Source organism: Dreissena polymorpha, chromosome 16 (genome assembly GCF_020536995.1).
Source record: "Dreissena polymorpha isolate Duluth1 chromosome 16, UMN_Dpol_1.0, whole genome shotgun sequence".
Classification (NCBI taxonomy): domain Eukaryota; kingdom Metazoa; phylum Mollusca; class Bivalvia; order Myida; family Dreissenidae; genus Dreissena; species Dreissena polymorpha.
Genome location: NC_068370.1, coordinates 10,187,209 through 10,209,227, shown reverse-complemented (window position 1 = coordinate 10,209,227; position 22,019 = coordinate 10,187,209). Strand labels below are relative to the sequence as shown.

Here is a 22,019-nt window from a genome sequence, read left to right as displayed (position 1 = left end):
CTTCATAAATGCACGTGTACATTGGCACTTACATGAATTGTATTTGGTTTGCACATATTTAAGTAGACATGAACGAAACTGCGCAGCTTTTATTATTTTTCAAAGACTTTTTCGGTGACCAGCATAACTGTGGTGTGCATTTGCGCGTGATAGAACATTCGGTACATCGGTAAGTCCTTTCCGGATTTGTGGATGTTCAATTATTAATTAAGCTATTTAATACATACATGTTAAGCTATTTAAGCGACGGTTCGTTTTATACAGCAGTTAACCTTTTTAAAAAAACGAATGGCGCCCACGTTATACTAAAGACTTCTATACATTTTCATACACTTTTGTAACGGAAATTATTCACTAAATAGATGTGGGCTTTTTTAATTTTAATTAACTATCTGAAAAATGTAGTAGGGTGTTTGCTTTGACACAGATAACGTATTATAATCATAACGGCCTACCGATTGGGCAGGGTATCATCGGCAGATCGGATTCACTAGCGAGTTTTATAAACAAATTAATGATAAACGTTTTATTGGTTGAAGCGGTCCATCATTTTTTTACAAAAGCCCTTTGTATACACTTCACATTTCTCAAGGGTAACGTCGTACATAGCAAATACGATATTGTTTGTATAAAGCGTTTACATAGAAGGAATACGAACCAGTTCCCAAACAAAGCGTTAAATAAACGGGAAGTCGCTCATACCTCCCAAGTGTCGTCTGCTTAATTAAGAGAGAAGCGGTCTTAAATCTATTTTCAAACATCGTTATGCACTGGCGTAATTTAATCAGTAGGTTGTCTTAAATCGAATGTAATCGCCTGCTTACTATCATTTAGGTAAAAAGAAGCTATACACACAGCTGCCTTAAAATGAACATATATAATTATATTAAGGCATACAATCATTTCTACTGGCACACTTTTACGTCTTTAGGCATAGATGTATGTCTGTCGTCATTTAATTGACAACTCTGTTTGACCAATTTTAAAATGAGTCAATTGTATATTAAGCATTCATATTCATATTTACTCATAATAAAGAAAAAGCTTCATTATTTGAAAAAAAACAAATAGTCTCAAATAATTTGATAATTTACCGGTATGATTATTTAAAATTATAACGATGAACACTAATTTTAACCCATTCAAACATATTGTTCCCGTTTATATGAATTCACGTCAAAAGACTTAAAATGTACGCACATGCTTAAATTATACCTGTAAGTATATTTCAAAATGTGTGTATGCCTAAGTCAATGCGTGTTGGCACAAATGTGTGTCTGTTTGCGTATGTGTGTACCTGTAAGTTTTAAATACCTTTGACCAAAATGTTTACACATAAGGTGTGGAATGAAGAATTTCGGAGGGCAAGTTTTGAGCTTGAAAAGGGCGGGAATGACATAATAATAATACTAAACGATCTATCCGTAAAGTGGTCTTTGGACGTCGAGCAGACGTGAATGCAGTAGGTGACCTATATTTTGAAAGAAATACTCCCCCGGCATGCTTACTACGTTTTCAAAGACACGCTTCTTTATGCGCTTATTCGCTGGACCCTTAAAAGAATTTCGTATATGCATCGTGCCCAAATGGTAATGCTAAAAACCACAAGTACGATATGATATTGACATGCCTATGATGACTCGGACCAACACAATAACCATTGGGCAGGGGCATGAATATTATAAGACTCGAAACTAACACAGAATCTGTTATGATGTACGTGTACATAAAAATGCCGACACTCTTTTTGTGCATTTTCATGTTGTTTAATTTGTTTTATATACTTGAAAAACGCTTGATCCCAGCTTTGCTTAGCAGACAAAAATTAGATCAAGGATGATCAATGCGCAAACTGTATTCCCTAAATAAGTATTAATGTAATCTGATCTGACGTAGGCAACTTTTTATAATGATAATGAATGGATATACATTCAATTATATCGCATTAATTAGATCTAAAAGGAATTACGATGAATCTACAAGAAAATCAAACGTTGTACACATAGTTTTACAAATTAACCACCTACGTTACGACGGGGGTTCGCTTTGAATGTTACATTACAAAAACTTTCACGCACACCTGCCAGTTGATTTTAAAACTTAGAGATTAATGAAGTCGGATAACGCGCAAATCTGTTCAATTAAAATATTATTTCTTTTCAATAAGAGGTTAATACAAGTTCAACACGTATGAATGTATAATTATGTCGGCTACAACAAAATATTTTTATCTGTAAATACGAAATGAAATGGTAAAAAAATTGCAACAATTTATATATCTGTCAGTTTATCGCTTAATCCATCCATCTGACTGTTTGCTTGTTAGTATGTTATTTTATTCGTCCATAAGACTGCCTTCTTGCTAAAGTATATTTTGTAGAAGATGTAGCTGTACTAAGACACGCAATGTTAATACTTATGAACTTCGCTCTGGGAATAACATATGCAGTCCGCATCAGCTAATAAGTACCTTAACAAATACACGGACTGAACAGGCTTGTGTTGGACGACCCTTAACGCACATCTATTTAACTCCGGTTTTCCCAGAACGAGGCTCATATATGAGTATTGTTCTGATAAAACTTGGCATAATACATGTGCGTAAAGTGTCGTCCCAGATTAGCCTATGCAGTTCGCACAGGCTAATCAGGGACGACACTTTCCGCCTAAACTTGATTTTCGGTAAGGAGGGACTTCCTTGAAACTAAAAATACCATTAAAGCGGAAAGTGTCGTCCCTGATTAGCCTGTGCGGACTGCACAGGCTAATCTGGGACGGCACTTTACGCACAAGCATTAAGCCCAGTTTTCTCACAACAAGACACATTTATACATTCCTGCAATATATCCCGTTTCAAAAATACCTTAAAACGATGGTTAAAAGTAATGTATATAACAAACATGATAATGATCTCTTGTATGGATACATGTATCAGCAATAAGGTATACACGTGTATACAGCAACCTGGTATACACGTGGATATCCGTAACATGGTATACACGTGGATATCCGTAACATGGTATACACGTGTCGATTCGAAAGGTCATGGGGTTTAATAGTTATGATTTCGCTTTCGATTCTTTACCTGATTGCCATAGTTGTCAATCAAATTATACATTTTGAAATATGTCAGTTTAAAATATGTACAATCTCCTTTATGTATATGTACATTTTATCGTATTTTTTCCAGTAAGCAGTTTATTAGGTAATGCCTTTGCTTTTTTTGTACGTTTTCGATAGTTTATGAGTCTTTCGTTTGCATGCAAAGGCACGAGCAAAGAACAGTATTACATATCTAACCATTTCTTTTTTAACTTGAATAGCCCTTTACTATATCATACATAACATTTTTCTTTGCAATTCGCTCATGTGTACTTATTTTTGTTTTCTTCGGACACTAATGCTTTTCTGCAATAAGTAACGTCTGTTACCTGTCTGTTGCCCGTAAGTCGTAAACGGACCATGGCGGAAAACATCTCCTATAATCGATATGCAAAGTCCAACATGTTTCATCAACTGATTCGTATGTCATACAATACGGGTAATAAATTAACAACTTAATCGCTTTGAAAAAATGCCAACATGTAAACCAATATATCACAGCCTTGTAATGAAAAAGATGTGTACGCATGTATCCCCCATTTGGAATAAATAGAGCTTAAATCTGATGAAGTATATAAGTACAAAAATGCTGCTGAAATGTGCAATATTGTATTCGGCTACGACGGCAACAGCGCATAAAGATATATAAACCGGAAGCGAATAATGACACTTTAATTGAACGATTCCCCTTGCATATACGGGTTAAGCTTTCTTGGTTAAGATCACAAGCTTGACATACTAAACAAATGTTTTGCGGTTAGTTTTAACCTATTTATTTAATATCGATTGCATCGAAAGCCTCAGGCTTATAGAAACGTTTTCGAGTCAAGAAAACACTCCCCTAGTAGAGATCGAACCTATGACCTCCCGATCGCCGGCGGACACCATATCCATGACGTCACGGCGAACTTCGTAATGCTGTTGGAGCAAGCCGACAGGGTTTAGAACAGGGTATTAATCAAAGTGCTGAAGGCACTGTAGGTGTTCGCTGTTATAAGTTCAGACGCAACTCAGTTTTAAAAAAACATTGATTTTTTTATGTTTTTACTTAAATTATCGAAAAATTGTACGAAATATTCGTTGATTTTGAGTGGCAATGTGCTTTTAAGAAAAATTATCAAAATTAGATAATGGTCATTCAACGATTTAACGGCGCTTGTACATAAATTGCGAGCTTTTGTGAAATTGATAAACGATGTGATAAGTGGTGTAAAGTTGTTGCTATGACACAGATACGTATTAGGACTTAGGAGCGATTCGGGTATCATCGTCAAGTACAATACAGTAGCAAAATGTAAAATCCAATAAATGATAAAAGTGTTCATATACTGAAATGGTCTGATAGTTTTTATAAGAGCCTGCTGTATAAATGTTTAAACATGTCAATGGTAATGTGGTTCATTACATATACGATTATGTTTGTATAAAGCGTTTACATAACAGGATTATAAAACCTGTCTTCTTAATAGCGTTAAATCAGCGGGAAATTGCGCTCCTCTTTCAAATGTCGTATGGTCGTTTAATAACGAATGGACATAAAATTGCTGTTTAAAAAATCTGAATGTACGGGCGTGATTTTATTTTTCTGGAAGCGTATGTAATCGCCCGTTGACAGCATTCTTGTCGGGAGGAGTAGGCGGTAGCGCGGTACAGAATTAACGTAGGAAAGAGAATTTCGGAGGGATTATATTTGCAATGATAAGGACCTGAATAGGTGAATTATAACAACAATAACAAGTACGTTAGAAAACGAAAACAGTGCATAGTAGTGTTTTGACGTTAAGCAGACGTAAAGGCGATAACGGAAGTATAACGGAACGATAATGGACTGATGGCCAGATTATATGAAGCGAAACCAAAACGTTCAGAAAACAATTCGTTTAAATAGTGCTTTTTTTTTAATAGAGTCTATAAGTCGCGTGTGGATATGTTCGCGCTCAAGTTATATTATTGATGATCGTGTTCGGATAACATAAGTGGAAGTTTACATAGGAAAAACAACGTTAAACGATTCTGTCTGCTGCAGTTTAATTTTGAAAAAAGCACACACGAAAATGGCTTTAAAAACTCGTTGTGGAGTTATATATGTGTTTATCTTTTTAAAGATAACAGTGGCGTTTTCGGAACGATTGACAAACGAAGGACGGTTGAACCGCCAAAAGCGCGCCGTTGAATGGGGACCGGATATCGCCGGTCCATACTGCGCCAAGAGGTCACCGCAGTGCTGCTCGCACCGACGGGACGAGTGTTCGGTGCCCATCTTGGATACGCTTTGTTACTGCGACGACTTCTGTGACAGGGAACGCAGCGACTGTTGCCCGGACTTTCAATACGTCTGCCGCCGGCGGCCAACTATACCACCGCCCCAGATACGAGGTAAGTTCTTTAAGGAATCTCCAGTCGAGCTTGTGCGCGGCGAACGATTCTTCAATACACTTTGCTTCCGTGGTTATGTATGGTGCGTTTTATTTAAAGCTGTTATGTCGCCGTTATATGCGATGTATTGTTTTGATATAATACCGGTACTTCAGTTTCTTGTTATGCTTAAATTCGTGGTAGATTCCTATACACAGCATATTGCTGGGAAACCCCAAACATTATGTATTGTACATGTGTGCATTAACTATGACAAACGTAATATGCTATGAAAACCCAGACTAGGCATCTAGTGAATATTCGTCCCAAGTTTCTGCAGGATTCTATGACACTATTACCTTGATTTGTATTTGCCGGGTTATTGATATGCCATATAAGTGCGTGAAATAATTTCACACTTCATGTATTCGTTTAATTTATTGTAATGTATTTTATTCCATAGATTTGGGTTTCTTATTTACAGATTGAACTTGTCAACGAAGTAACACATAAATTTAGAAACCTATTCGCCACGTTTATTTTCTCCCCATCTCTTCATTATCATCATCTAATATTTAATTAAATATATTTCGATCTAATTTGGACGCATATCAAAATAATTAAATTCATAGAATTCGTTTAAACGGAAATGAAACTTTGAGGTTACACACAACGCAGGTATACAATGTCGAAAGATTTATTCATCGGCCTTTGTATATCAAATAAACAGGTTTTTAGATGTAGATCTAAATAAAGAAGTTCATGAAACAATCATTACATTTGCCTTTTGCAACTTTTTTTTCGAGGGGTTTATATTTGAAATCTAAGCTTACAAACATAATAAATTATGGGTATTAGAATATCCTGTTATATTTGAGCCACGCTCCGTGAAAATGGGGTTTAATGCATGTTGGTAAAGTCTCGTTCCAGATCAGCCTGTGATGTCCGCACAGGCTAAAGAGGGACGACACTTTCCGCCTAAAGTGGATTTTTGCTATTAAGAGACTCTCTGTAAACGAAAAATATCACACAAGCGGAAAGTGTCGTCCCTGATTAGCCTGTGCGGAAACCACAGGCTAATCTGGGACGACACTTTCCGCACATGCATTAAACCCCCTTTTCACAAAGCACGGCCCATTTATATTTCATTGAACCACTGATTGTGAATGTGATGTTTGTAAACTGTCTGTGTCAAATGTCTTTCGGTACCTCTCGAGGATGGTACGGTGTTTTCCCATTCCAACTCTTTAAGTTGCACTAAAATGTCGTTTGTTTCCCGAGTTTCGTCTTCGTTCGTAACCCGTGGTTAGAAACAGACGCATTTTTATAGAAACATCTCCAACTATCAATGTCGGAACGGAAGTTCACCCACTACAACCGATAGTTTTTATCTCATTGATGTATTCTTACCAAATGACTATTTGTGTTAATAATAAAAGCAAGGTAATTTTAATAAAACATACGAAGCTTGTCTATAGTTTGAAGTGGCAAATAGCTCGTATAATCTATGTTTCCAAGCCATTACAAAATATCAATTTAACATTTATTCTGCAAATGGGTATTCAGATGATTCAATACATGTTTAGATTTTGTTCTTCCTTTAATGGGTAAAATTCAGTGTATAATCGCACTACTTCAAACTGGTTTAGCTTTCACCGTATCTGAACAAGTCAACATATAATACAGCATAATATAATATAGTTTTATCTAGGGAAATAAATTGGTAATAATATCTGGCCATTCATACTTAGCAAAAGGTATTTAAATGTGATGCTATCTGCAAAATACTTTGTCATTTAGATCTCATCTATTATCCAATATATCGTATGTCAAACGTACGATAAGAGAAATAAATTAAGAACTTATATGTTGTCAAAAGATTTCATAGTGTAAAGCCAATTAATCAACTGTATTGCATTGACAAATATGTGTGGGTATGGAATTCACGTCGTGAATTGTGGTGTCAGAAAACCAATGAATTTAATTACCTGGATAATTGTAACTGGAAACTTTATTTGACAGTGCAAGGTCCTTGCAAATGCAATATTGTATTCGTCAGCAAAAGGCTACCACTGAACATTAGAGCGAACAGAAATATTTTAATTAAAGCAATAACAAATAGATTGATGGGGGTGAAGTATATATTTAGTACTATAATTCATTACATTGATAACAAAACAATTAATATTTGTGATTCAGTCAAAATACAAGTTTATGTTGCCAATGCATAATATCGAACGCGTACAACTTATTGGACATAAGTATACAATTACAATACTTAAAACTAGCGTCTTCCATGAATGACACAAGCAGCTTTCTCCTGAAAGAGATAGTTCCTCTATGTGTTTTCTCATATGAACAAATCAAAGAGATACATATCCGATTTAAGAGCTGTTTTATAGTTTTGGAGTTTGAAAGACAATTATAGAAAAAAGGGATCTTTATAAGTTTTACTGCCCGAAAAAAGGTGGAAGATCTATCTACAAAAACTTCATTCTATTTATTCCGAACAGAACACAAGTTATATTCACAAACAAAAGAAAAGTGATTTTAAAAAATGCTCATAGTCATACATCGAGCAGCCGTTCCTTTAAATATATCTCATATAATAGTTTCTGATAAACATGTTTCAGCTAACAAGCTTATAATATAAAACAAGCATTTCAAGTAAGTCTCGCGAATATTTCGAAGCTTTGAGAAAGGTGCCATATAATAGATAAAGCTATTTGAAAATTGTTTTTATCGGAGAATCGTAATGAACTGGATACCCAGTCGATTTGTTTTGAGTTTTGCAGTTTTCCACTTTATGAGTGTCAATATTAAATCGTGTTGTTCTGAAGTACTGTCAGAATTAACGTTTAGACGTAAACTAAAGGCGTTTAGACGATATTATAGAAACGTTCATTTACATTACATATACAATTTATAATAAAGCATGCCGGACTTTAAAATTACAATTCACAAAAATTAAACTCTTTAGTCAGAATGTACTGCTAGTATGAATGCAAAGAAAGGAGATGTTTTTATGTAACCAATTATATTATTCATTAATAATAAACAAGTTTATTGATACATGTATACTTAATCAATACAATTTCCAAACCTTTAGCACTTCTAGTGCATAGCGATAATATATGAAATTATATTAATGGCATAATTATTTAAGTAGGCCTAGGAATCTGGTAAATATAAATCAAGAAAGTCGTTAACTTCACGTGTAAATGTAGAGTAAGTTATCTAGGTGTCCATGTGCAATTGACGTAAGAGATGCAAAGCACCTCACACTTTCCAAATAATCCCTACAAAATTGGATTCTGTGTGGACACGTGTACTAGTTTACCACGAAATTTGTCGCAGGAAAATCGAGCGAAATGTGTCCGCTGAAAGTGTTGTCCCTGATAAGTCTGGGCATTCCATACCAGGACAGTACAGGACTTCGCTTGTATTGTCTATTACAACTAAATGTCTTGTTATCAGTAATAATGCATCGCTAATGCATCGTCATTGGACAACACTTGACGCATGCGCCTAGAGCCCACTTTTCCAACGCCGCATTTGGTGATTACGAACACATTCAGTTAACAGCAGTATAATTATTTTGTTTAACATACAATTATGGGAATACAACTTATGAGTGTAAGGGTCAAACACATGTAAAGGAACATTTCTTTTCAGTAAGATATGGAATCCGATATATTGTACATGTATTTTATGTATTGGCGCGGATTTCGACCGACCCATTTTACATGGTAGTGTAATATTCATTAAATTAAATACGGTTTCATTTACCGATTGACATCGCAATGTGTCACATGGGCTTATCACCTTTGTAAGTTGATACTGCGCGACACAATTCGTTTAGAGAAAGCATGATTGAACTTTGGGGTGTCTGGCCAACCTCTAAAATAAACAATCCATTAACAAACTGACCGTCCCATGGTTTGTCCGACGTCCAATGACCTCTATTAAATGTCCAGTTGTCAGTTTCGCATATTTCTTAATTATTTAAATGTTTGTGAGAGTATATGGACACATTATCTATATATTTGATCAGGATTAATATTGTTATCAAATACCGTATTGTTTAAGGTTGGGTATTGTTTATTTTTAGGATGTCACATAAATTAAAAAATGTATTGAGACGACAAAAAGTTCGTGTTCCACTCTTGAACGCGGACTTGCAATTCTGTTCAGTACTGTTCAGTACTGGGGTACACGTCATCATACTTATAAAACCATACTTATCATACTTATATATGTGACCAAACAATGTCACGTTCATGGTCGTCAAGATAAAAATTCAAGGTTTAATTTCAAATACTGATATACATATTGCGCTCCATAGCTTCGTAATGGCGTTTGTATAAGGATTGTATTACATATATTATTTTATTCAAATGCGTACTAATATACATGCGCATGCGTTGAATATGTTATAAAGATGTGCAGAAAATACTGCTTTAAGGGACACATTCTTTAAAACAGACTGTTCTTAGCTCATTTTGATATATATTATATGGGAACTCAAATTTCAAGTAGTAGAAGCAGCCAGAAAAAAGCTGCACCCAGCGGGATTTGAAACCGACTGCTCTTAAAAATTACTGGTTATAACCACTCTACCTTTCTAACATGAAATGCTGTATACTTTTCTAACTTTAACTGATGAATAACTATAAGGAAATGTTTTTTTTAATGAATGACTATTTCCATATGGTTATTTATTTTCCACATTCTTTTATTTTGTAAATCTGTTTCTAAAATGTACAAAATTGTCAATGTGTGATAATGTTTCCACCCTTATTGCATAATATCGTAAATAAAGTATCACATGATACTTAGAAAACTGGTCGTACTTTCTAATGCCCAATACACTTATTAAAATATATATGATGTGTGTGAACGCAAACAGAATGATGAAAAAATACATCAAGGCTTAAACTGAAATTAAACCACCCAACAATGATTTACGTTGATGTGGATGTTAACCGGGAGAAGTATATTATGTCAAGGTAAAGATACGGTATTTAACTCACTACTTCAACCTTACAGTATTTCAAAAATAATAATTGCTCACGTATAACATTAAATTACAATTTATTAACCGATATGTCACACTTCATGCGTAGAAGACCAATAAAAAGTGTCCGTAACATTGTGATTATCATATGCCAACTTTAGTTTAAGATAGTTTCGAAATCTATAAAAAAAAAACAGTGTATTTTTTATGGGTGCTTCCAGGTTACACAACCTACTAGAATTCTTTATATTTTTTTTAATAGAACTAATGATTGAATCAAATGTCACCCTTGGCTTCGATGCTATATTATCTTTTAGAATGTTCAATAGTGATCACTCGTACAGTTACCCATGGTATTTTTGTGTTAATGTAAACCGCAAAATCTATTCACCCCAAACACATCATGTGACAACGAGACACTTTTGTGCAAATTTATAAAATACTCTATCGTAACATCTAGTCTGTTGTGTTGTTTTTACTTTATGTGTGTCAGTCAGAACATATTAAATTGGGATTAAATTAATAACGAACCACACACATAGTTCGAAAATGTCATTTGAATCAGAAATAAAATGCTGAACAAACAGTTTTACAATGTGATACTATTTCGATAATATTTTTATGAAAAGGAGCACGTACTTAAAAACCAATTAATTCATGCTTTGTAATGTAAAAGATGTGGACGTAATTATGTCCCATTGTGAATTGTGGTAGCTTTAATCTAATAAATGTATACATCTATATAACTGGGTAACACATTGCTAACAAATCAATTTGTTTCTGAATGACTGATAGAAACATTCTCTTGATGTTAAAACATACATGTATATATACGTATAAACGGGTATTCTTTTAATACGAAGGTGACTCAAACTATGTTTTAAATTAATGACTAAGTTCTGAATAAATAGACTTAGATGTACGAGCGATATGAAATATATCTTGGTTATTTTTATAAGCATGATATTCTAGATGAGTTTAGACTGTTTGCGCAAGCCAACAGGATTTGGGTGGTATTCAGAAATCGGAATTATAAGAACTACTTCTTAACTGTGTAGAATGCGAGAAAGTAATTGATATATTAGTGCGTATCGCGGAGCAGTGATTAGAGCTAATGCCGATACAACTTTATGTTATTATAAGCCAGTACACATTATGATTTTGTATCAAGTGTTGCATTACATTGGTAAGGTGTAGCCAAATTTAATCAAAAGATGCACTTAATGATTACCGTTTTCATACACTAAAAAGGTTCGATATTTAATTTTGAAGAAGATTGTTCTGTATAAGCATTAAAACATGTCAACTCTTATGGTGTACATTCAAAATACGATTTTGTTTGTATATAGCGTTTAAATAGAATACAAACCGTTCTCAAAACATAGCATTAAATTAGCGGGAAGTTGCCCATCATCCCAAATTGTCGTTTGCTTGTAAAAATGAATGGGCATTAACTCGCTTTTCAAAATCCTGATGGCGTGGTGTGATTGTATCCTTTTGAGAATTTGATTTAATCGCCCGTTTATATCATTCTTGCTGCAAAGGGTGGGTCATCGCCGAGACAGTGTTGTTGTAGGATGATGAATTCCGTTGGGCCACTAATAGTACGGAATACCGTTAGTGCCATCATGGTTAAAGTCCAGAGGGCGACAATGCGATAGTACGATGGCGACAATGCGATAGTACAATGGCGACAGTGCGATGGTACCATGTCGACAATGCGATAGTACGATGGCGACAACGCGATAGTTCGATGACGACAATGCGAAAGTGCGATAGTACGATGGCGACACTGCGATAGTCATATCGTACTGATGCCATCGTATCATCGCATTGTCGCCATCATACTATCGCGATATCGTACTGTCGTCATCGTATTATCGCATTGTCGCCATCGTTCTATCGCACTGTCGCCATCGTATTGTCGCACAGTCGTCACCGTTTTATCGCATTGTCGCCATCGTACTATCGCACTATCGAATTGTCGCATTGTCGCCATCGTACTATCGCACTGTCGCCATCGTATTGTCGCACTGTCGTCATCGTATTATCGCACTATCGCATTGTCGCCATCGTACTATCGCACTGTCGCCATCGTATTGTCGCACTGTCGTCATTGTATTATCGCATTATCGCCATCGTACTATCGCGTTATCGTACTGTCGGCATCGTATTATCGCATTGTCGCCATCGTACTATCGCACTGTCGCCATCGTATTGTCGCACTGTCGTCATCGTACTATAGAATCGTCGCCATCGTACTATCGCACTATCGCATTGTCGCCCTCTGGATTTTAATGTGAAATCACGATGGCCCTAACGGTAAATCATAAGCGTGTGATTGGTAAACCAATAATACTAATAGTAGTACACGAGGCCTTTGTAAAATAGTGGTTTGACGTTAAGCCGAGGTAAAGACAATAACGAAAGTATTTATTAAAGATAATGGATTGTTGACCTGACACGTGTATAAAGCGCCCTCCATACAAAAAAGCGACACTTTTTACATTGCGTGTGCCAAATTTACTTCAAATAAAAAGGATATATGAGGCTTTTTTGGCTACGCTAAAGTGGATATTGACTATATATCTGTGCTTGTTTGCGTTCGAATTTATCATAGATAGTTTCATATGTGTAAAAAGTTTAAGTGAATTTACCTTCTTGTATTTGTACAGTGTATGAATATGGCCTTAAAGACTGGTTGTGGAATTATATATGTGTTCGTGTTCTTTAAAATAATACTGGCTTTTTCGGAACAATTAACGGACGACAGTCGCTTGGACCGCCGAAAGCGCGCTATTGAATGGGGACCGGATATCGCCGGTCCATTCTGCGCCAAACGGGCACCACAGTGCTGCCCGGACCGACTGGACGAGTGCTCGGTGCCCGTAATGGATACGTTTTGTTACTGCGACGAATTTTGTGACCGGGACCGTAGCGACTGCTGCCCGGACTTCCAATCCGTCTGCCGGCGTCGGCCGGTCACACCATCCCCGATACGCGGTAAGTCCACGAAGTAAACTTCCATCGCGCTTGTTCGCGACGTTCGCCTTCCTCCAGTCGGGATTTTTTTTTAAAGAAACGCTTCTGTTGATGTTTTATTCGGATCGTTTTCTCAATGTTAAACGTCTTTGTTTATTAGGCTTATATTCGTGGTAGATACACAGCAAGTTGCTCGAAATCCACACGAATGTACGTGTGCATGTAAACTAGGACAATACGCTAGTAGAAATCTGAAAAGGGATGTCGTTGAGTTTTTGCATAATTTTGATACTTTAAATTTATCTTTGCATTGTATTAGATCAAGTACAGTAAACACTATTTTGATGAGTATGTATGCCTTTTTGTCAATAATGATGTCAACAATACAGTTAAATCTCTTCTTTACCATTTGATCATGTGCACGTACTTACATATGTGACAGCTGAGCTAAATGCAATGGGGCTTTTTCCTTCAAATGTCTGATTTCACATCATCTTACTTGATTTAACTAATTATTAGCATGTCACATGCATTCAATGTCATTTATCTTAATCTTGTTAACGAGCCAGATGACCTGATATAGTCCACACAATTTTATACAAAAATATTGCATACCTCTCCGCAGAGATTCAATTTGAATATTGTACATTATGAATGCTACATTACATTCGCGCAAACCCTAATTAAATGTTTTTGATTGCATATCAAATCAAAAGGTTTTTAAGATGTTAACACATAAAGGAAACAGACATTAAATTTGGCACGAGGCGACAGTGTGTTTGTAGGGTTTTAGGACTAAGTTCACAAATATCATCAATTTTGGGAAAGTCTTAAAGGGGCTTCCACATACTATGATACTATGATACAGTTGCACTATTAAAGAAATGTTGAAAAGTGAGTCTACGAATTTATAAAATCACCCCTGTATAAGTGACGGTTCTTAATGTACGTACCATTGGCTTTAAACAGACTAATTTGTTTAGAAAATATCCACTTTTCAAAATTCAAAAGGTCATTAACCCACTTAAACCGATAACTTTTATCTCAATGATGTCTTCTTACAACAAACAAATACTAGCAATGTTAATTTCAATCGTTACACAGGAAGCTTTGCATTCCATCGTAGATGGCAAAATAGCGGGTCTATGGAGACTGAAATTTATGTTAAAATATGATTAATTAATAAATAAATAATAAATAATTAATTGATTAATTAATAATTTATTTTAAAAAAAGTGAATCAAAAATGTTTATAATTCATTAAAAATATCAATATTGTATACAATTCATGTTTTGAAAATTAGTGAATCAACAGTGTTGGTAATAAATTTTTTAACAAGTGAATCAAAAGTGTTTATAATTCATTTTCAAAAAATAAGTGAATCAATATTCATATTGTATACAATTCATGTTTTAAAAAATTGTGAATCAACAATGCTCGTAATTCATTTAAAAAAAAAGTGAATCAATAGTGTTTATAATTCAAAAATTGAATCAATAGTGTATATAATTTATAAAGTGTGTCAATATGTACTAGTGTATATAAGTGGTGTTCATATCATAATCGAAAATAAGACATTATGAACTGAAATTAACGTGCGAATTTTGTTCTTCTATCTAGTTTTTTTCTATTAAAATGCGATAAAAACTCGTTAAGCTTTAATTGTATCCGAGAAAGTCAACACAAATTAAAACATGCATTTTTATATGTGAGCATAAATCACAGGGTACCGCACAAACATTTTCAATAACTATGTCACATTTCGGGAAAACAAACTATTTGATCCGAAATAAAAATCGGATAATAAACGCTTAAATATATATTTTCATCAATTCCGCTTAAATATATTTTTTCATGAATGACATAGCAGCCACAATACTCAAATTAATATACGTAAAGTTTATTATAATAAAATGCCCTGTGTTCACTAAATCAAACCACAATTGGAAACTTGTCCTTCTTGAATGTTGGCACAACTCAGTTGTTGATCAAACCGTTGAATATTCATTTCAGTCGCGTTCTGAAAAAACTGGGCATAATGCATGTGCGTAAATTGTCATCTCAGATAAGCCTGTGCAGTCCGCACAGGCTAATCAGGGACGACACTTTCCGTATAAACTTGATTTTCGGTAAGGATGGACTTCCTTGAAACTAAAAATACCATAAAAGCGGGACGTGTCGTCCCTGATTAGCCTGTGCGGACTGCACAGGCTAATCTGGGATGACACTTTACGCACATGCATTAAGCCCAGTTTTCTCAGAACAATTCTCATTTATTTTGGGGCCGGTCAGTAATCCAACAATTATGGAATGATATAAAACTCTACATTGGGCGAACTCTTCACATGAATTGTATAGCAAATTTCAATTATGGAGATATAAGCTTTTCTAATATTTTAGATGGCTAATCGAGTTAATCAATTGTTTTTTACTGTATTATACTTTGGCAAAAAATTACGACGAATCTTCAAAACAAAATCAAACTCTGCATTTGTATGCATTTGTTTTGCCCTTAATATATGTTTTTATTGTTAAAAACTGTAAGCAACGTGTTGTTTTACATTATCCTGTCAAAACCATGTATCGTTCTGTTACAATAAACTAGATATGTTTTGAGTGTTAACAATAATATGTTCTGAAAAAAAGACATGATATATCTATATTATACATACATGAAAAATAATAAACGGGGATTCATGAGAAGCATGCAGTCCGAGTACTTGTTGTAATACGATACACAATATATTTAAATAATTGTGTCGCGTTTTCATCAGCTGTATCATATGACATATTATACAGGCAATAAATTAACAACTGAAATGTAGTGAAAAGACGCCATTATTAAAAAGAAATTAATGTTTTGTCTTCAAAGAAAAATATATGTGTGTGTTTATATCACGTTACGAATTGCAGTTACACGACCAGATTTTGTTGCAACTTCACCTGATAATGTTTTACGGATTGTAGCTATAATGATAACATATACTCGCTATTTAAAACAGCTTTCTTCCAATTGAGAACGGCCTTCTCCGATTTTTTTACGTATAATATTCATTATATGCCCTATTATTGTAGTCAAAGAGATTAAAATTATAAATTTGCTATTGCAAAGTAAAAAAAAAAATACCGAATGTATATTTCCATGAAGCAGATGTTTTTCAATATATAACAGATATCCGTAAGAAAAGTACATTTGCATAAGTTTTTTACTTCCCTACTCAATTATTAACAAAAAGTATTATAATACGCAAAAACAACAACTGAATTTAGAAAAGATTTTTTCACATCCATAAATTTCAAAACTGTCCATTCAACAATATTTGAGTCGCGTTCTGAGAAAACTGGGCATAATGCTTGTGCGTAAAGTGTCGTCCCAGATTAGCCTACAGACTAATCAGGGACGACACTTTCCGCTTTTATGAAATTTTTCATTTAAATAAAGCCTCTTCTTAGCAAAGATCCAATTTAGGCGGAAAGTGTCGTCCCTGATTAGCCTGTGCGGACTGCACAGGCTAATCTGGGATGACACTTTACGCACATGCTTCATCCTCAGTTTTCTCAGAACGCGACTCACATTTCCTTTCACACTAAGCGTCTGACAGACCTATCATATGTCAATTTTCTTACAAGATAAACCAAGAAGATCAAGCAACAACTATAGGGCAAATTAATCGGTTGAGTTGTGTTGAAATTTCATTGTCACCTTGTTTTTATGGGACGAATTAAATCATTAAATAATATATAATTATATTAATAAAAATTACAAAACATTTAAGGACATGTATATCCATAACGATGGTTGTTTGCAAAAGTATGTGCGACGAATAATGACTGCATTTCGATTGCGACAGGCCTTGTAATCTGGTGAAGATTAACTCAAGACACTCGTAGTACTTGACATGTGCAGGTTATCTCAGTATCAATCCTGCAATTAACATGAGAAATGCAAGGCAACAACGACAATATCGCAGACAGTTTGAGTCTGTATGGACAATTTAACATGTTAACCTTGACGTATCTCCTGGGAAATCGAGTGACATGCATAATGCCGAGAAATTAAGAATAGACACTGATTTATTGTAAAGACACCCTTTTAATATATACTTTTTCACTAGTATGAATCATTATCACTTTTTATTTACAAATACTGTATGTATAATGCTTCACTTTTGTCATTTCAGTTAGCATTGTGATGCTAAATACTTTGTTGTATGTTCTGTTTTCTTTGTAATTCTCCATGTCGATATTATTTATTGTGCTCTAACATTGTATAATGTTTATGCAATACAATTTTGGACTTGGACTTGGGAAACTTTATTATAACTTGTATGCTTTCTGGCCAACCGCAAAAACAAACATTGGAGTCCTGAAGTGACCAATCCAAGGGTTTTTAGCTCACCTGAGCACAACGTGCTCATGGTGAGCTTTTGTGATCGCCTTTTGTCCGTCGTCTTCGTGCGCTGTGCGGCGTCAACATTTGCCTTGTTGACTCTCTAGAGGCCACATTTATTGTCCAATCTTCATGAAATTTGGTCAGAAGATTGGTCTCAATGATATCTTGGATGAGTTCGAAAATGGTTACGTTTGAAAAACATGGCTGCCAAGGGGCGGGGCATTTTTCCTTATATGGCTACATATGGCTTTAGTAAAATTTTGTTAACACTCTAGAGGCCACATTTATTGTCTAATCTTCATGAAACTTGGTCAGAAGATTCATCTCAATAATATCTTGGACACGAGTTTGAAAATGATGCCGGTTAGTTGAAAACCATGGCCGCCAGGGGGCGGGGCATTTTTCCTTATATGGCTATAGTAAAACCTTGTTAACACTCTAGAGGCCACATTTATTTTCCGATCTTCATGAAACTTGCTCAGAAGATTTATCCCAGTGATATATAGGATGAGTTTAAAATGGTAACCTTTGCTTGAAAAACATGGCTGCCAAGGGGCGGGGCATTTTTCCTTATACGGCTAAATATGGCGATAGTAAAATATTGTTAACACTCTAGAGGCCACATTTATTGTCAAATCTTCATGAAACTTGGCCAGAAGATTCATCCCAATCTTGGATGAGTTCGTAAATGATGCCGGTTGGTCGAAAATATGGCCGCCAGGGGGCGGGGCATTTTTCCTAATATGGCTATAGTAAAACATTGTTAACACTCTTGAGGCCACATTTATTTTCCGATCTTCATGAAACTTGGTCAGAAGATTTGTCCAAATGATATATTGGATGAATTCGAAAATTGGTTTGGTTTCTTTAAAAACATGGCCACCAGGGGGCGGGGCATTTTTCCTTAAAAGGCTATATATGGCTTTTGTAAAACCTTGTTAACACTCTAGAGGCCACATTTATTGTCCAATCTTCATGAAATTTGGTCAGACGATTTGTCTTATTGATATCTTGGATGAGTTCGAAAATGATTACGTTTGCTTGAAAAACATGGCTGCCAATGGGCGGGGCATTTTTCCTTATATGGCTATATATGGCTATAGTAAAATCTTGTTAACACTCTAGAGGCCACATTTTAATGTCCGATCTTCATGAAACTCGGTCAGAAGATTCATCACAATAATATCTTTGACGAGTTCAAAAATGATGCCAGTTGGTTAAAAAAAAACATGGCCACGACGGGGGCGGGGCATTTTTCCTTATACGGCTTTAGTAAAACCTTGTTAACACTCTAGCGGTCACATTTATTTAACGATCCTCATGAAACTTGGTCAGATGATTTGTCCCAATGATATCTTGGATGAGTTTGAACATGGTTTTGGTTGCTTTAAAAACATGGCCACCAGGGGCGGGGCATTTTTTCTTATATGGCTATACCGGTATATGGCTATAGTAAAACCTTGTTAACACTCTCAAGGCCACATTCATTGTCCAATCTTCATGAAATTTGGTCAGAAGATTGGTCTCAATGATATCTTGGATGAGTTTGAAAATAATTATGTTTGCTTGAAAAAATGGCTTCCAAGGGGCGGGACATTTTTCCTTATATGGCTATAGTAAAATCTTGTTAACACTCTAGAGGCCACATTTACTGTTCGATCTTCATGAAACTTGGTCAGAAGATTCATCCCGATAATATCTTGGACGAGTTCAAAAATGATGCAGGTTGGTTGAAAACATGGCTGCCATATGGGGGGGCGCATTTTTTCCTTATTTGGCTTTAGTAAAACCTTGTTAGCACTCTAGAGGCCACATTTATTTTCTGATCTTCATGAAACTTGGTAAGAAGATTTGTCCCAATAATATGTTGTTATCTCATGTGAGCGACTTTGGGCCTTTCAGGCCCTCTTGTTTCGTAATTTACTGACCTCTGTAAAAGGTGTATTTGTCAGTTTCGCTTGATTTTGAACTGTTTAAATGTCTTTGGGAGCATGCGGGCATAATAACAGGAATAATACAATTCTCAAATGAACATGAATTCAGAATGTCATGTTATGTACTGAAATAAACAAAAGCAAACATATTTATCATACCTTTCAACATAACTCCTCAACACCCGAAGGGTTTAATAAAAAGTCAGATATGTGACTCGATAATTTCACGTTACTGGTCGTCATACGAGAGTCAAAATTAAATTGTAAATGAAAATAATTACTTTTTTTTCCGATCCAAATTTTAGTAATGTCGTTGATTTAAGTATTGCAAAACGATGTTAGTTCCTTTATTGCCAGGAGTAAGCATATGTCTGCTGAAATTAAAGGATATAGTTGATAGTTAAGGTTTAATTCCATATCGTTATAACTTAAAAAACACTCACAATAATTGTGACTTTGGTTGTATAATCGATATGGGTAGACAGTGAAGCTTATACAACACTTCTTGTCTGTCAAAGGGCAATGTCGCAGTTTAAGGAAAATTTAAATTGTCTGGATCATTTAATTTTTGCAGGCCAATTGTCTATGACATTTATCATTTGCATTCTTTTGGCATTATAAGCACACACGCACTCGAGCCCAAGTCATCAGGATAAGTAGTGGTACTATTCTTGAGAGAACTATTTCTTTATTCTACAGGCTACGAGTCAGTAAATCTAGATATCTTTTAGCGCTTAACACAAGAATCAGTTAGATTCTCTGTTATCGATCATCTTTCTGCGAATTGATGAACATAAATAGATCGGACATAAAAAATGCAATTTGCAGTTGAAACTATCATCCATTTATAAAAGTGCATAGATATAAAGGATAATCCAATAGGCATGGTAGCCTGTTTTTGTTGCGTATGACTTAATAATACGTCATTTGACATACCTCATATGGCATACGTTAAACAAGAGTGTAATTACTCGGCATCACTATCGGGGATGATGTGACCACTCGCTTTCTCATCTTACGTTGTTGCCGTATGCATGCACATTTTAGACTGTGTTTAGTTTTAGAGTTGAGTTCTAGACTTTTGCATATAACCTTACTAATGTGCTGTATTAACATTTGCTTTTATATGCTTCGCGTTCTGAGAAAACTGGGCATAATGCATGTGCGTAAAGTGTCATCCCAGATTAATAAAGGACGACACTTTCCGCTTTTATGGTATTTTTAGTTTCAATGAAGTCACTGCTTACAGAAAATCCAGTTTAGGCAGAAAGTTGCGTCCCTGATAAGCCTGTGTGGACTGCACAGGCTAATATGGGATGATACTTTACGCACATGCAGTAAGCCCAGTTTTCTCAGAACACGACTCACAGAAATTTATGTTGTTTTTTTATACAACAATTAAATATTTTCGATTCGAATTTTATCCATGTTTAGCTACGTTAATATATTTATATGTTTCATATGTTGCATAAACGCATGTTTTTTTCCAAGACTTGCAATAAATAATCTCGAGATTATAGTTTACACTTAATTATTGAAAGGAGTGCATAACATAATGCTGTACATTTACAATGTAGAAAGAATATTACAAACAGATAACTTCCTTCAAACGAATATTGCTAAATGAAATTGTACTATTAATAACTAATTTTAATTATTTTCTGTATCGAGTTTTATGTGGCGGTATTTATCGCATTTAGTGTGTACGTCTACGTGTTTACATTCACATGCAATAAACATGCTTTAAAGCTTTACAAATAAAACTGCTTAAAGGGACCTGCTGGTCTCAGAATTCGGCATACGTCCATGTTTTTAATTCATAGTTAAGCTTGGTAGATTTAAGCATTGGAACTAAAAATAGTGCGACAATCAGATCAAAATTATGATAAATTGTATAAAACTAAAAGAGTAAAAAATCTCGACCAGTTTCTTTGGAATAAATTGCTTTCAGCTTAATCCCTCTGCCCGTTCAGCATATAAGTGAATATGTTTGTGTGACTACAAAATGTATTGTGTGGAAAATACATTAACGGTTCAAACACTATTCCATAAGGATTTATATTTAACAAGCAGCAATATAAATACACCGACATCATTTTACGGTGTTGAATTCAGGTTACAGCCTTCAGTATGTAACAATGATTTATAGCTGTCTTTTTAACAATAAATTACAAAAACACGACCCGCAATGTCACATTTAATGCGTGGAAGACCATTCAAGTGTCATTACAAAAT

General features: G+C 35.0%; 1 protein-coding gene across 1 annotated transcript in view; it reads left to right on the top strand.

The window, feature by feature from the left end:
- Positions 1-13,158: 13,158 nt before the first annotated feature.
- Positions 13,159-22,019, top strand: part of LOC127862836 (tubulointerstitial nephritis antigen-like) — a 31,770-nt gene continuing 22,909 nt past the window's right edge. The window contains exon 1 of the mRNA XM_052402094.1: positions 13,159-13,477. Within this exon, the coding sequence (XP_052258054.1) occupies positions 13,159-13,477 (319 nt within the window). The remainder of the gene's footprint in view (positions 13,478-22,019) is intronic.